Here is a 16363-nt window from a genome sequence, read left to right as displayed (position 1 = left end):
AACAAGTAGAGAGGACAGTATAAAAATGAGCTGAAACAAACTTTTTGGGGGTGGGGGGGTGACTCTCATTGAAGAAAATGGCTAGATCTTAGAGCAGAGGTTCCCAGACTTGTTCCACTGCTTGTTCAGGGAAAGCCCCTGGCGGGCCTGGCCCGTTTGTTTACCTGCCACATCCGCAAGTTCAGCCGATCGCGGCTCCTAGTGGCCACTGTTCGTTGCTCCAGGCCAATGGGAGCTTCTGGAAGCAGCGCGGGCCGAGGGATGTACTGGCCGCCGCTTCCAGCAGCTCCCATTGGCCTGGAGCAACAAACGGTGGCCACTGGGAGCTGCGATCGGCCGAACTTGCAGATGCGGCAGCTAAACAAACGGGCCCGGCCCGCCAGGGGTTTTCCCTGCACAAGCGGCGGAACAAGTTTGGAAACCACTGTCTTAGAGACTCAGGCTGGGCCAGGATAAACACTATTCTATTGAGAAGATAACTGATGCTTAAGATTCATGTTTATAGATTTTAAGGGCCTACTGTGGTCATCTAGTCTGACATCCTGCATAACCCAGACCATAGAACTTTCCTCAAAATCCAGTTTGGTTTAAAAATTGCCAGTGATGGAGAATCCACCACAATTCTTGGTAAGTTGTTAAGGTGGTTAATTATCCTCCCTGTTAAAAAAAAAAAAAAAAAAAAACAAAAAACAAAAAACAAAAAAAAAACAAAAAACATAGGCCTTATTTCCAGTCTGAATTTGTCTAGTTTTCAGCTTCAAGCAACTTGATCGTGTTATAGCTTTGTTTGCTAGATTAAGGAACCCATTATCAAATATTTGTTCCCCATGTAGATATTTACAGACTGCTTTTAAGTCATCCCTTAACTTTTAAGCTAAATAGATTGAGCTCTTTGAGTCTCTCGCTGTAAGGCATGTTTGCCATTCTTTTATTGTTCTCGTGGCTTTTTTCTGGACCCTCTCCAGTTATCATCAATGTCATCCTTGAATTGTGGACATGAGAACTGGACACAGTATTCCAACAGTGGTCATATTAGTGCCAAATACGGAGCTAATGTAACCCCTCTACTTCTAGAAATTCGCCTGTTTATATATTCAAGGACTGCATGATTAGCCCTTTTGGCCATAATGTCACATGGGAGCGCACATTCAGCTGATTCTCCAAATTCGGTTTGTTTTTTTTCCAGTCACTGCTTCTGAGGATAGAGTTCCTCATCTTGTATGTATGGCCTACATTCTTTGTTCACAGATATAGAAATGCACATTACTCTGTACTGAAACATATTATTTGCTTGTGCCTAGTTTATCAATCAACCCATATTGCTCTATCAGTGACCTGGTCTCTCTATTATCTGTATCTGTTGGAGGTGGAAATGAAAGCCTTTATGGCATGTTTGAGCAGGTTATCAGCAGTGTTTAGGGAACTTGAAAGTGACAGGGAAGTCAGAAGTCTCTAACTTATTTCCATGTTGTCAGATCTTAAATTGGTGGGACATGTTCTGATGTAACTGTAACAAAAGAATTTTTTTTGTGAGTTTTGCCTAGCTTTTTTAGGTAGAGGTGGTGTACCTCAGTCAGTAGGTCTATGGGACCAGCTAGGGGAGAATAGGAGATGACAATTGAAATGCGAAATACCTGTATCTTTGTGTCATGTTATAACTTAAAGATTGTAATAGTTCTTAAGCTACAAGACTGTTAAAAATATTTTCTCATGTGTGAACAAAGTAAACTAATTCTTCTTGAAAATTAAAATCTGTCACATGCAGTCAGAACAAACTCTCTCCCTTTGAGTCAACACGAGGGTTTAAACCTTGGACTTTCAGACCCACAGTTCAGAAAAGGACTCAGTGCACACTTTTTGTGAATGCATGACATAACTGTTTGCTAGACATCAATGGCATTCTGGAGACCAGGAATTTGGGATTCTATCCTTGACTCTAGGACAGGTGTCCTTCTCACCAATATTATGATTGTTTCTTTGTATCCCTCATGGGTCTGTCTGTCTAGCCATTTGTTGTCGCTCATCTTATACTTAGATGGGGCAGTGAGTTTTTGTTCTGTTTGTATAGTGCCTACCACAAAGTGGTGCTGGTCCATGACTGGGACTCATAGGCACTATGATAATGTTAGTCCTGGGTTCTGTTCTTGACTTTGCCTACAGTGACTTTGTATAACCACTTTGTTAACGTGTTTGTAAAAGGAAGTGACAGCTCATACTTGACTGTGTTGTAGGGTTGGGGATTGATGATAATAGTCAGTAATAAATTGGTCAGCTGCACAGGAGTATAAACCACAGTCAGTAGAGATGAGATTTAAACTCATGAGTTATGGTTTCCTTTCCCAGCTTGAAGAACTTTCCTTAGACTTACAGGGGTATTTACCCACATGGCTGTGTTACACTGTCACTTTAAATTGATGCATTTCCTTTCAGTTCAACTTGGGGAAGTTAAACATTAAGCCACAGGCAAGTACTGCCTATTTATAACTCAGCATATGTGGAGCAAAGGATAGATTCCAGAGTGCTTAATTTTCTTGCAAATGGTTTCTCCCTCTCCCCCCCCCACCTGCCAAAAAGTGAGAGTATCTAGTGGAAAACTTCAAAAAGGTTAATCTTGTAACTCTTATCCTTTCTGTATCAGTCTAATTATCAAGTCACAATGAAATACTCAGTAGTACTCCAAGAATATTTTTTGTTTTTATTGCTATTTTAATGAGGCTTTTATAAAAAATAAAGTTTAAGGCTCCCCTTAAATTGAAAACTTTGGATTCAGACTTCGTGACCAACACCTCCATAATAAATTAAACGTGTGCATTTGTTGTGATGTCTCAGCACATTCAAGTTGTTTGAGGATACACACACACTGTGTGTAAGATCAAGTTCTGAAAGAATTGCGTAGTTAAATAGTAGCTTTAGCCTCAGGATATATTAAAGATAAATACTTGTATGCTCTCATTCTCTGTGTTCTTTCATTAGGTTAGTGCATAGTGGGCACCATTAGGTTCTTGACATTTCTCTCATGCAGTAGTTAAATTTACTGAGCCATCTGTAGTATTTCCTATTCTAAGTATAGGAAATACTGTAAATACCATAAGTATGTTAAAAATAGCAGTGCAGTAAACATCAAGATTTTAATGATGCTCTCAGTACCCTTTTTCATTATGAGAACTGAACACCGTGTGACTGCCGTGATGGAACATTTGTGACCCACTTGTTTCTAACTCCACTGAAGCCATTTTTATCTTACAAAAGTGCTTTTTTGGAGATTAGATAATGAGTTTAGAGTTAATGTGCTTCAGAACTTCTCTTGTTTACATTCTTCCTTCCATTTCTTTTATTACAGAGTGCTGGTTATTCTAGTTCCATGGTTTGCAACATGAATTTCTTCCAGCTTCCAAATTGCTTTGTCTTGGTTTTGCCCCAGCTTTTTCAAAATATTTCAGCATACGAATTGTTTGCTTCCCTTAGGGTGCTCAAGACTTGATAGGCTGTGGTCTCGACACATCATTTTCCCAGTATTCTTGTTTCTTGTACCCCACCTGTCAGTATTCTTCTGTTGTCTCTTGTCTTATATTTATATAGTAATCTGTTTGGGCTGGGACTTTGTTCTGTGTTTGTACAACGCCCATCACAAAGTGGTGCTGGTCTATGACTGGAGCTCTTAAATGCTACAGTAATACTAATAGACAGTTGGTCCATGCTTGATGATCAGCTCCCACCCTCGCATGAAAGTCCCCAGCAGGAAAACACATTTGTGTTTTGGAATCTTGCTGATTCCTTGCTGGTGGAATATTGGTTGCTGGTGTTCAACTGGTCATAGAACTGGTCCTTGATGTCAAAAGACAAGGAGAGTGTTGGGGCATACACACTTACAAGGTTGATTGGCCCTCAGATGTGAATGAGCGTATTGCCAAAATTCTCTCTGATCCATTTCTAGGTGGCTCAGTCATTCCCAGAAGTGAGTTCTTGATAGCAAATCCCACTCCGTGCTCTCGGGTTTCTTATGAGCTTTTCCCCTGCCAGAAAAAATTTTAGTCTTTTTCTCTGAGAGATCCGCTTGATGCTAGCCGTGTTTCTTGGAGGGATGCAATATCCATATTGTCATTTCAGCTCGTCATTGATCATGGCAGTTTTATGTGCATCACTGATCTGCTGAAGGTCTTCAGATAATCCAGTTGTTATGGTGTGAACCCTAAAGCACCCTATCTTTAAGGATGTTTCTTTCTTTTACTTTATGTGCTAGGTGCATTGGTTGTGGTCCACTTGTCAAGTTATAAAACTCTAAGCTCTAGGTACCCATTGAAGCAGGCAGACTGTGGCAGGACAACACCTTATTGTCTGGGGACTGGCCAGTTTTATGGCGGGTAATGATTGTCCAGTGAAATAATATTATCTCTCCCACCGTCAGAGACAGCCCCTGGTGCTCAATGCTACGCCAGTTGAGTAAGAGCTTAGAACTGGTGACTCCTGCCTCCTGTGTTGTGTTGATGCTCAAGGTGAAGCTGGAGTACGTCTCCAGGGTGCAAGCCTGGGCAGATGATATGGAGGCCCTGAATTGCCCATGCATCAGGACCCCCCTCTTGGCATCAACGGTAAAATCCAGAGGAGAGTAAGAACCAATACATCTGGTACCCGATCTGCTGCAAGAGTTGTCAGAAAAATACTAAAATATTAGTATCTGACCATCTTTTGGGCTCCACTCCAGATTTTCTGTCTGTTTAAAGAAAAGGAGTATTTGTGGCACCTTAGAGACTAACAAATTTATTAGAGCATAAGCTTTTGTGAGCTACAGCTCACTCACGAAAGCTTATGCTCTAATAAATTTGTTAGTCTCTAAGGTGCCACAAATACTCCTTTTCTTTTTGCGAATACAGACTAACACGGCTGCTACTCTGAAATCTGTCTGTTTACTCTCATAGCCCTACATTCTCCCTAATTCACCCACAAGGCATTGGGGCTTTTCTGTCAGGGATGGCTCCCTCAGTCTTACAGCCTCCCGGGCTACCCACAAGACTCTGGGTTTGGGTTCATGAAATTCATACATGAACTCTTAAGGTGGAATAAAGTAAAGGTCCTCTTTAATTTGGTGTTCTCTGAGAGGCCTTCAGATGAAAGTGGAATAGCTACATAATGTGCACAACTGGGCAGTACTATACCATGTACAGAAAACTTCCTGACTTTTCTAATGATTGTCTCATTATTCCCCGAAGCATAACGTTTATTAGCAATAGATAGTCTAATTGAAAAAGAAAATGGCTGATTGGACTGTAGGATGAGACTTGGAAAACAAGCCCCAAATATTTTTAGAGCAGAGCTCTCCAATAGGAAGAATAGCTGTTGCATAGTAGTGTTTTACTGGAAGAGCTCTTGTAGGGAAGCATGCACTCAGTATCTTCCAGCTCTACTTTAAAGCCCATGCCATTACGCTTACTCTCCTGAGTAGAACTTCATCCACTGAATTAAAACAAAAAAAAAAAACTAATGAATGTTTAGTATCATCCAACCTATTTACCTTAAAATGGTATATTCAAAATATATCCTGTAGTATTCTAAAGGTAATTACCCTTAATTTCCCATTGGTGCTGCTGGAGCATTAGGTAGCCAAAAGAAATGGCTTCCTGTGGAATATGCACATGTGGACAAATCTGAGGCCTCTGTAGAAAAATACAGAAAATCTATATAATTCCTGTACATCCTTCCGTGTTCGAATGTAATAAACTAGGTAACCATTTAATTAAACCATAAGCTTTGCAGAAACAGTCTTTTCGTTGAGTTGATATGATGGTCCCTCATCTTTGGGACCACTAGGTGTTACTGTAGTATGAATAATAAATAACTATTTTGGAATTCCTCAACACATCCTTTTTTCTAAAGAAGCCTAGTTCTAAAACCTAGATTTCCATTCTTCATTGAAGATCGTTTAATTATGAAACTAAAACATTATTATTCTCCAAGTGCTTTCCCTTCTGGAATAATGCTACAGGTGTATTTAGCCTTCTGGAGAAACGTAGACTACAGCTGTAAAAGTAGCTCCTGTATCCTGATACGTAAATTAGCTCTTGTTGTCAAGTATGAAAAAAAGACCATTCCAGGCTAGCATATTTAGTCACTAAAGAAACCTTCACTATAAAGGCTACAGGACTGTTAAATTTAAGTTGCATAATGTATTAATTAAGGAATGTGTCTTGCTGGTCAACTGCATTGGTACAATTTCTGTCTAAGAATCTGAGTAAAATATTTTTATACCTGTATACTTAGGCTTTTTCATTTAATAATTTTTAATAATATCCATGTTGATTGTGGCTAAAATGTTCCCTTAATAAATATTGAAAAGTAATAGGACATTCCAAATATGGATACCTATGCACCTAGCTTGGATATTAATGAGAAAAAAATTGCCTGTTTGAGCTTTGATCATGCAAACACTTTTGCACTTGTTTAACTTTACATTGCACACAGTGGGCCTTACATATGTAAGGTAAAACGCATACATGTGTTTTTGCAAGATTGAGACCTTAGCTTGTAATTTATTTTAAAAAGAGGCAGTCACACTGTTTTGTATCTCTAGCTATTCATCTGGAGGTCAGTGCAATTTGGAGGAGTTTTAACTAGAGGATAATATAATTTAGGGTTTAGTTATCCTTTTTGTGTGTTTAATTTGTCCAAGACTAAGAATATCATCTCTGATTCCTGTTACAATGTTTAGTAGGCTTCAAGTTAGACTCTACATTCTCCCTCCTCTTCCTTTTTTTAGGGTACTAATACTGTTTTAAATAAAAGACTATAAGTACTGGTAAAAGTGGATAAAATACAATTTTTAGACTTTTACAGTAGGAATCTGAAGTCAAAAATGGAATCAGGATTAAAAGAATAATTAAATTCCAAAAATCACCCTGTATATACAAGAACATCAAACTAAAATTAAAACGGTTAGTAAATAAACATATTTAAACTGAAACTATTTTTCACTTATTTTCTCTACTCTTTCCCCTAAAAAGTCTCTATTGAGAACTAGAAAGGCTGTCACTTTGTAGTCTCAGGAGTCTGAGATCCATAACCTGACTTGCAGTTTGCTGTGTAGAAGGGAAAACTTATCCTTTAACCTAAGCACTCTGCCTTTTATTCCAGTCGACAGAAAAACATGAATCTTCCATGCACAACTTCCATCCATATGCTTTAAATTACTTCCCTTATCTTTCAGAGAAACTTCTTGAATGTCAGTTTTCTTGTCAACTGGTACGTTAATTTTCTCTAGTGCGTGGCAATTTAACTTTACAAGTTGCCCTTTATTATCACTGTTAAAGAAGCAACAACAACAAAAATAAAATAAAATATACATTCTTTGTGACTACTGCCTTCTTATGTTCCCATAATCTTATCTGAAAACATGTTCTTTCATGTCTGTACTGAGTAACTTACCTAGTTAAATAGCAGTAGTGGGTAATTGCATTATCTAACATTAACGCGTCGTGGGATGCAATTTATATGAAAATATTAAAAATTAAAGTTGAGTTTTGTTGCATAGCATGTTAGCACTAAGAATGTTAAAGTTAAATCCTAATATTAACAAATTACTTCCAAAAATGTGCGTGTTGGGTTATGACACTTACGGATCAATTTTCAAAGAAATCTGTGTAGAAGCGAGGTAAATATAAACCATACATTATTGTTTGTTTGTAGCCATGTCAGTTCCAGGATATTAGACAGACAAGGTGGGTGCGATATCTTTTATTGGAGCAACTTCTGTTGGTGAGAGAGACAAGTTTTCGAGCCACACAGAGCTCTGTATAGCTGAAAACCTTGTCTCTTTCACCAACAGAAGTTGCTCCAATAAAAGAGATTACCTTGTCTCTCATCTGTATATTGTGGCATTTCTTGGGGATACAATCATTCTGGACTTAGGTTTTGGAAAACATTAAGGCACATACAGCTATTTTGAACTGCAAACTGTTTTTGCAGGATTAAATGTAGTATTGTTAGGTGTATAAACTAGGTAATCTAACAAATCTTTTATTATATGTAGCTTCTTTGATTCCATGATGGCTCTTTAAGGAATAAAGACCAGATAAAATTTTAGATGTATTTCTATATCCTGGCGTTTTAAATATAGATTAGTAATGGAAATTTCCCATGTCTCCTGTGTTGGTTTAAAGTTCACTGGCTGGTGATGTAAGCGGAAAGATTTACTTACATTTTTTGTAGGTTTGACTATTTTAAACTATCCTTTCTAAGTGTTTCTTAATGGACATTTAAAAAATAATAGAATTGAATGCATTTTTTTATTCTTTCTCTTTATACTGAACAGTACTTTTAGTCAGTCATATCCTGGATTCCTCAGTCAGAGTTTATTCACTTTTTTTTTACTCAGGCAAATTCCCACTGAAATCAATAGAATGAGAATGGACTGCAGGATTTGAGCCTATTAGAATATATATATATATATATCACAACATTTTCTAGAATTAAATGTGGTAATAATAAATCTGTGTAATATAAATAAAGGTATTTTGCCGTGTTTTTCTTACTGTATTTTGTATCATAATAAACAAATTACACTTACATTTTAGCAATAGTATGATGATTTTGTACAGGTTCTATTAATTGTATCCTTTACAAGCAAACTGTATGAAATAAATTATTTATGAACTTTTAAAAATGAAAATATCAAGTTTGTCAAATGCTGTTTACATTAAACTCTAGTAGCAATTACATTTTGTGTTGGGCAACTTGGGTGAGAGGTACACACCTTCTGCACTGTATTATAGTTCCAAAAATGTAACCTTACATGTGTTAGGAAATATTTGGAACCCTACAGCTAAACACACAAAGGAGAACGAAATAGTTTGTAATTCTTTTAATGCAGAAAATCTGACAGTTTTTGTTTGTTTTATTTTTAGGGGTCCATTCAGTGTTGTGCGGCGATGTATCAACAGAGAAACTGGGCAACAGTTTGCTGTCAAGATTGTCGATGTAGCAAAATTCACCTCAAGTCCTGGATTAAGTACAGAAGGTAAGGGAGGACTTTTAAGTAAATTCTTGCTGTTAATTTATAAAGCAGTTGTTTTTTCTGTGACTGACTTCCAGTACCTAACTGCTAACTTTGAAGATCCAGTTTGTTCGATGTTCCACATAAGTCTGAACCAAAGACTTCCTGCATCTGAAACTTGGAAATGCGTGGATCCTGCTAAATCTGCTCAAGTTTTAGTAGTTTTCATGGTTGCTGGTTATAGGACTATGTACTAGGAAAAAGGTTGTCTCAGACCTCTTGTGTCCTGCCTAGAATCCTTTTGGAGAGGAAGTACTTTTGGTTAGCAGGAGAAGATGGACATGTTTTTTTATTCGTTTATTTCCTTTCTGTACCTCTATATATTCTTTTCAGCAGTCTGGATTTAGGAAGTAATTTCTTATGAGCCATTAACTTGTTTGTGCTGAAAAATACTCAGCATAAAAGGGGCAAAAGTTATACCAAACTGATGTTTATATATAAAAGATTGCCACCAGCCCATACAATATTTCTAAAAACAAAATTCTTACCTCACCCAATCTGGTTTAGGACAAACCACTAAGCCTTTTCTGAATTAAATTTGAAAATGATGTAACTTTATTTGGGGCGGATTAGTAGTTCAGTTTCTTCCCACGGCCAAGGAAGATGATAGTATTCTTTGAACGATTGTCCATGTATATTCCACTTCTGGTACTCGTGTGCATGAGATTGGATTCTACTGGACAGCAGTGTCCCTGGATGCTCTTGTGCACCACCACCCTACCCTCCACACGCATTCAAGGACGTAAAGGGTGGAGCAAGCCCAACTATCACTCCGTTGCTTCTTACTGCCTATGGCTATAAAATGGAACATCTGCAGTGTCTGCTTTTCTGCACAATGTGCAACTTTTTTGATTGTGTGTGTGTGTATGTAGTGATATAGTCAGAGTAGTGTTCTCCTTTTTACGCTAGTTTGGGGATAACACTAATAAAGGGGTGTTATTTTTAGGGACTTCCTGATACTGGGATTTTGCTGCTTTGGCTGAAACCTGGAGTTTAGAACATCCCTCTCCTTAATGTAGCTGTTCTGTTCAATGAAGGGCACTCAAGGTGCCTTTTTCCTTTCAGAATGGGGCCTGTCCCTTATAGTTGCTCAATCTGTCGCTTTTTCTCCAAGAGGATGCAGAATGTGAGAGAGACCAATCTTAAACTTTTTCTCCTGGAGCACTCAGCGAGAGCCTCCTCGGAACCAGAGGAAGGGACCTACCAGGCCTGAACCAGCTTCCTCTGTCATGGTTCCTGTGAGCTACGCTCAGTTTCCAGCTCCTGGGCTCACTCTTCAAAGAAACCTTCATATACTGAGACAGACAACGTAGCTGTCTTCCTGCACCCAGTCATCTGAAAGGAGTGGGAAGGAACATCATGCTCACAGTAAGCACAGGCCTAGGTTCCTTCTTCCTAGGATGTAGTAAAATGAGGCATTGCTTTCTTCAGACTACTTGGGCAAAGGGTAGGTCAGAGCCCAAATCGGATTCCTCTGACACCCTGGCAAAACCTGATATCTGAACGTGTGGTACTGTCTTAGGCAGAGGTCTGCACTTCACCCAGTACTGACTGACTTGGTACCAATATTTGTGTACACAGTACCAATGCCCCCCGGTACCCAGGACGCTAGTGCTGACCCTTACGATACAGATGCTCCTCGTACTGACTTTCTCGCACCAAACTTATATTTGGTATCAAGTGATCTTGTCGTGATTGCGCAGCCTAAATCACCATTACTATCCTCAGCTATGAGTGTGCCTGTATATTACGGATAACCAGTACAATTAATGTACCAGTCACTTCTTCAGCTACAGTAGTAGGGGAGATTTAAGATGCAATTAGGATTTCCTGCCTTGATGCGAGAAGTGGACTAGATGACCTCTTGAAGTCCCTTCCAGTCCTACATTTCTATAATTCTGTGAAGACTAGCCCCATCATTAGAGGAGAAATTCTTTTCCCTTCTTCCTCCCATTCTGATCATAGTAGGGAGGTATCCTGCACCCATTCTCCTCATTCCCATGTATATAATCCCTACTGATCAGATGGAGAATCAAGGAGCTGTCATTTTAGGCATAGACCTGTGGAATCTCAAAGAGAGCACTCCTCTTTGTATCTACCCCTGTAACCCCCAGTCCTTTATGCCTGTAACGTCCAAACTTGGCCATACTGGACCCTTGCGGGGATGCAGGTGATGAGGAAACTAACTCCTCCTGACCTCTCTAGAGTTACATCTCCCTTCGCTATAAAAACTTGTAGAGTTGCACAAGAGGTACAGCTGGCACAAACTTGTTGTACACTGGGAAGAACAAGAAGGTAAGGAAGAATAACTTCAAACAGTGGCACACTTCTTCCTCACCTGATGAACCAGTTATGCACTCTACTTCCACTCAGTCTAATGATTTCAAAACATTTTAGAAACTGCTGTGTCACATGGCAGACGTGTTAGAAATGTCTGTGGCGGTAGTGCAGGAAAAATTGCAGAAGTTTCTAGACAGTCTCACTCCTCTGTATCACAAGAAAGATTTCAAGCCATACTAGATGTGTCCACTCACCCCAAGACCATCGGTGAGGCCTTTTCTCACATGGCCTCTTGCATATATGTAACTCAGCATGCCAGACTTCATCTTCAATGCATGCAAAGAAATTGAAGTCTGTATATCAGCCAAGCAGGCATCACCTGAGTGTGTCAGTGCACGTTCCCCCAGAAAGTCCTGTCATTGTTAAATTAGTGGAAAGATCCTCTTTGCCACTGCTATTACAGATGTTGGTGATAGAGACTTTCACGTTTTGTTGGGAAGCCCATTTGAACAATCTTGAAACATAAGGTTTGCGGACTCCTCAGAAAACATTACTTCACCTAAATGTTATAGAGCTAAGAGCTATTTGGTGGGCGTGCATGATTTTTCTCCTGCTTCTGAAAGACTGGCAAGTCAAATCATGATGGATAATACAAAATCCATGTTTTGTGAAAACAAATGAGGGGAGCAAGTTCCATCCCTTTATGTCAATAAGCTGTATGTCTGTAGAATTTTTGTATCTTCCATGGAATTGAAAGCAGTACACCTCACAGGATTACAGAATGTGCTAGAAGATCACCTCAGCAGACATTTCAGAAATGACCAAATGGACAGTGAAGAACACTGTCCAAACATATTTCTCAGGTGGGGGGGGGGTCATCCAACCATAGATCTTTTTGCCACCAGAGAAAACTCTGGAAATCTCAAAAGCTTTGTTCCAGAGGAAGATGCAATGAGGGAATTGTGTCTAATGCATATATGATACCCTGGTTCCAGGGCCTGAGATGTGTTTACCATATAAGTGCATTCATCCTGAACATTCTCAGGAAACTCAGGCAGGAATCACCCAGGATCATCATCAAAAGCTCTAGCATAGCAGAAGCAGTTCTGGGTCTCAGATCTAAAGAATCTCTCCATCCAACCTCCAGTACCATTGCCTCTACAGCCAGATGTAATATGGCAAAAAGACGGTAAGATCCGCCATATGGAGTCATACTCCCTGGACCTCATGGCATGGATGCTGGCTAATTTACCTCAGTTGAGCAAGTTCTCTCTACTGATGTCACAACATTCTTATCCACAGGACAAAAGACTCTACAAGGCAAACTTATTCTGCAAAGTGGTTCACTGTCTAAGCATGCCAGTTATTTCAGTCTCTAGCTCAGATACCAACATACTGGACTACCTTCTATTATTAAAGAACTCTGGACTCTCCATGTCTCCCTGAGTGTTCATCTCACAGCCCATTTCAGCTCTCTACCCTCCAGTTACGGATATCCACAGTTTCACACCATATGGTAACTAGATATCTTACAGACCCTTTGAGAGTAGTGTCCCCCTACTTGAGATCTAAATGTTGTACTGGCAAGGTTAATGAGCCCATCTTTCAAGCCATTTGCTACATGTACTCTTTCTTCTTTCCATCAAAGCAACCTTTCTGGTAGCAGTACCATTGGCCACAAAGGTGACTGAGATACTAGAGCTAATTACTCCTGGGGAAATGCTATACCACAGCACAATGCAGAATTTGTACAGAATTCCATGTTTCCTCTGCAGAATTGAGGCTGCAGAGCTGCTGGACACAACTAGGGGCTGCTGAACTCTGCAGAGCCCAGCTCGCAGTGAGTGGGATGCCCAGCCCAGTGGGGATGGAGGCTGCATGCTCTCGCTGTCTGGCTTGATCTTCATTCTCCCTGGAATGGGAGAGGGCATGGGAGACTCAGCTCTGAAAAAGGGTTTGAAAGGGGAGGGCTGCACCATGTCATGTTCCACGGTGGAACAGTAAAGAAGCTGGGGGAAGTAAAGGCTCTGGGGGTACGGGTGTCTGAGTGGGGGGAGGGGAATGTGGGTGTGTGGGTTCTGAGGGTGATTGCTGAGGTTCGGCTCTGGGGCCCCCTCCAGCTTCTCCCAACTGGAATTAATTTGTTGTAAGGAATTCTTTAACTATCTACTCCTTAGGGAATCTGTTGTTGTTGTTGTTGTTGTCTATATTGATGACATACTTGTTGACAGGTATTTTGAAATTACCAAAATACTGACGCTGGAGTGATTATATTGTGTTGTTTTAACAAAATATGCAGAATTTTAAATTTTTTTTGGCACAGAATTCCCCCAAGGGTATATGGTGTACCAAAGTTCATGTGCAAACTCCTGGAGAATATGGTCTTAATATTCTCTATTAGGAAAGCTGAGATACAATACTGCAGTGTTTCAAAAAGATTGTTCATTCAAAAACTCTTTACTAAAAGAAAAGACAGCAAATTGTGAACTTACTGTTGTACTTACTATAAGAAGCTTCAGCCTGGAGTGAATTTTTACAGAAGAATTATCATAAAGAAGACACACACATACACTCTCTCTCTTTTACTGTAGCAGTGCAAATGGCTTTGCTCTAACAAAAACAATCAAACTTTGAAACAATCCTATCGTCTCTGAATAGCAGTTGTTACTATTATAAATTGCTATGGCATATTGCCTGAGTGACTGCTGGCTTGTAAGGAAAAACCTATTTACTGCAATGTTCTTTCCAAAAGTACACTCCATATGTGTGGCACTTATGTACATGGACATAAAAAATTACTTGGTGGCTATGCACGTGTTTACAATGGTTTTATAATAGAAAGAAGAATTTCATTTAATGCCTTGTAATGGTGTCTGACACCTAATAAATCTAATATAGATTGAATTCTACTGGAGCTAAACATTAGTGTTCATGGTCTTGCCTATTGTGTTTTATCAGTCTCTCTAATGTTGTAATTCATCAGCTCTAATACAGTCTATTGATACCTTGTCACCGTTCAAGTGGCTGCATGGTCTACTGGATTAACACTGGGTCTTGTGCATAACACACTACTGCAGTATTGCTGTCATTTTGTATCCTTTGTCCTTCACAATATACAAATGTATATGAGAAGATGTAAACAATTTGAATATTTTTAAATATCAGTATAAATGAGGTTATCCTGTATTTCCACGATACAATGTTCTAGAAAATGTGAAAAATCAGTGATTCTTTATTAAACTAGTGAAGTCTTTAAAAATCTAATAAGAATACCAAAATAATCCATGTAATTTCAGATAATTGTTAATAGTAATGCTCTAAATTGTTAACAAACAGAAATTTGAACAGTGTTGTCCTTCTTTGATACTTTTCTGCTTCGTGAAACTTTTACTACGCCTTTTTCTTTTTCTCTTCTTTCTCTCATCACACTTTCTCTAGCATTCTTCCTTCTCTTTTTCTTTTCCAGTTGCGTAACTTAGTCTTTCCTGGTTTGGAAAAGTTTGAGTTTTGCTGAACCGAATGTTCTGAAAAGACACCAGCTATCAATAGGCAATGTTAACTGTGTGTTAACAAAGATGTTTGTCATGCCACTTCCAATTTTTTTCTTCTTAAACAGAAAGAGAAATGTTTATTGGTAGAGGTTAGTGGTCATATAGCAGTTGCAGTTTTCACACAGGTTTGCAACTGATAACACTATTATTGCTAGATAATTATCAAAAAGACCTAGCTTTTATATAGCGCCTTACATCAGTAGGTCTCAAAGTTTAACATCATTATTCCCATTTTACAGATGTGACGAGACACTTTTTTCTCCTCTTCAGTGCAGGGTTGTTTAGAAGGCACACAGCTTTTGTCTCTTTGCAAAGAAGTTGAGACTGAGCAAGTACCTATTAGCTGATGCCAGGGGAATGGTCATGGCCTTGCCTGTAGGGACTTGTGCTTTGATCAGTGGGAGGAATGATTATAAGGCTCACCAAGTGCCTCTCAATTTCCAACATATTGCATTGATGCGTACATGAACTTTCCTGGTTTTTAGAGGTTTGAGTTTTGCTGAACATGACATTCTGGAAGGGCATGAGATATCTCTGGATAACCTTAATTCTGCATTAATGAATGGATTTTGTCAGGGAATTTCCTAGAGGTGTGTGAGGGTGTTTAACAGAAAGAAATGTGTTATAGGAGTTAGTGGTCATTTAGATGGTTGTAGTTCTCAGGTAGCTTTGCAGTTGATAATGTGGCTCGATAATAACAAAAAGACCCAGCTTTTATACAGCACTTTTCATCAGTAGCTCTCAACAAATTTTACGTCATTATTACCATTTTACAGATGGAAAAATGAGGTGAAGTGGCTTGCCCAAAGTCACCCATCAGGCCAATGTTTCAGAGTAGCAGCCGTGTTAGTCTGTATTCGCAAAAAGAAAAGGAGTACTTGTGGCACCTTAGAGACTAACAAATTTATTAGAGCATAAGCTTTCGTGAGCTACAGCTCACTTCATCGGATGGGCAACGTGACGGCAAACGTTTAAAAAGGTTATTGTGCAGCGGTAGGCTTGGGTTGGTGCGTACTTTCTCCAGTAACTTGCCAGTGGCAACCTCTCGTCTGATATAAGGAGGAGCAATGTTGCTCAGAACTGGAAGCCCTGGGAGTGGAGTCGGACACAGGGTTCCGGAGATGATGTGCATGGTGCCATGTAACTGCATATCCACCAGTTTGGATGATCCACTCCATACTGATGCACAGTACTCCGCCATTGACTGAGGTGGCAAGAGCTGACATCTGCAGAGTTGGAGCACAGGCACTCCATGACAAACCTGCCAGTTTGCTAAAGATTGTTACACATCTTAACTTTAGCTGCTGCCTTCTTCAGGTGGGCATGGTAACTCAGTGTGCGGTCTGAGGTCACACTTGGATGGACCAGATCTTCTTCTTGTTTCACCTTCTGACCATTCAGATAAACATTCAGTCCTTGCATTCTGCTAGCACGATGAAGATGGAACAAACTGGAGACTGTTTTCATGGTGCTTGGCTGGAGGCACCAA

The 16363-nt window shown here is 39.5% G+C and overlaps 1 protein-coding gene across 15 annotated transcripts in view; it reads left to right on the top strand.

Moving 5' to 3' along the window:
* Positions 1-16363, top strand: part of CASK (calcium/calmodulin dependent serine protein kinase) — a 407176-nt gene that overhangs the window by 103523 nt on the left and 287290 nt on the right. For all 15 annotated transcript variants that reach the window (XM_038393382.2, XM_038393424.2, XM_038393399.2 and 12 more), the window contains exon 2: positions 8895-9007. In XM_038393382.2, the coding sequence (XP_038249310.1) occupies positions 8895-9007 (113 nt within the window). The remainder of the gene's footprint in view (positions 1-8894; positions 9008-16363) is intronic.

This window comes from Dermochelys coriacea, chromosome 1 (assembly GCF_009764565.3).
Source record: "Dermochelys coriacea isolate rDerCor1 chromosome 1, rDerCor1.pri.v4, whole genome shotgun sequence".
NCBI classification, from domain to species: domain Eukaryota; kingdom Metazoa; phylum Chordata; order Testudines; family Dermochelyidae; genus Dermochelys; species Dermochelys coriacea.
This window is presented reverse-complemented; position numbering and strand designations above follow the sequence as displayed.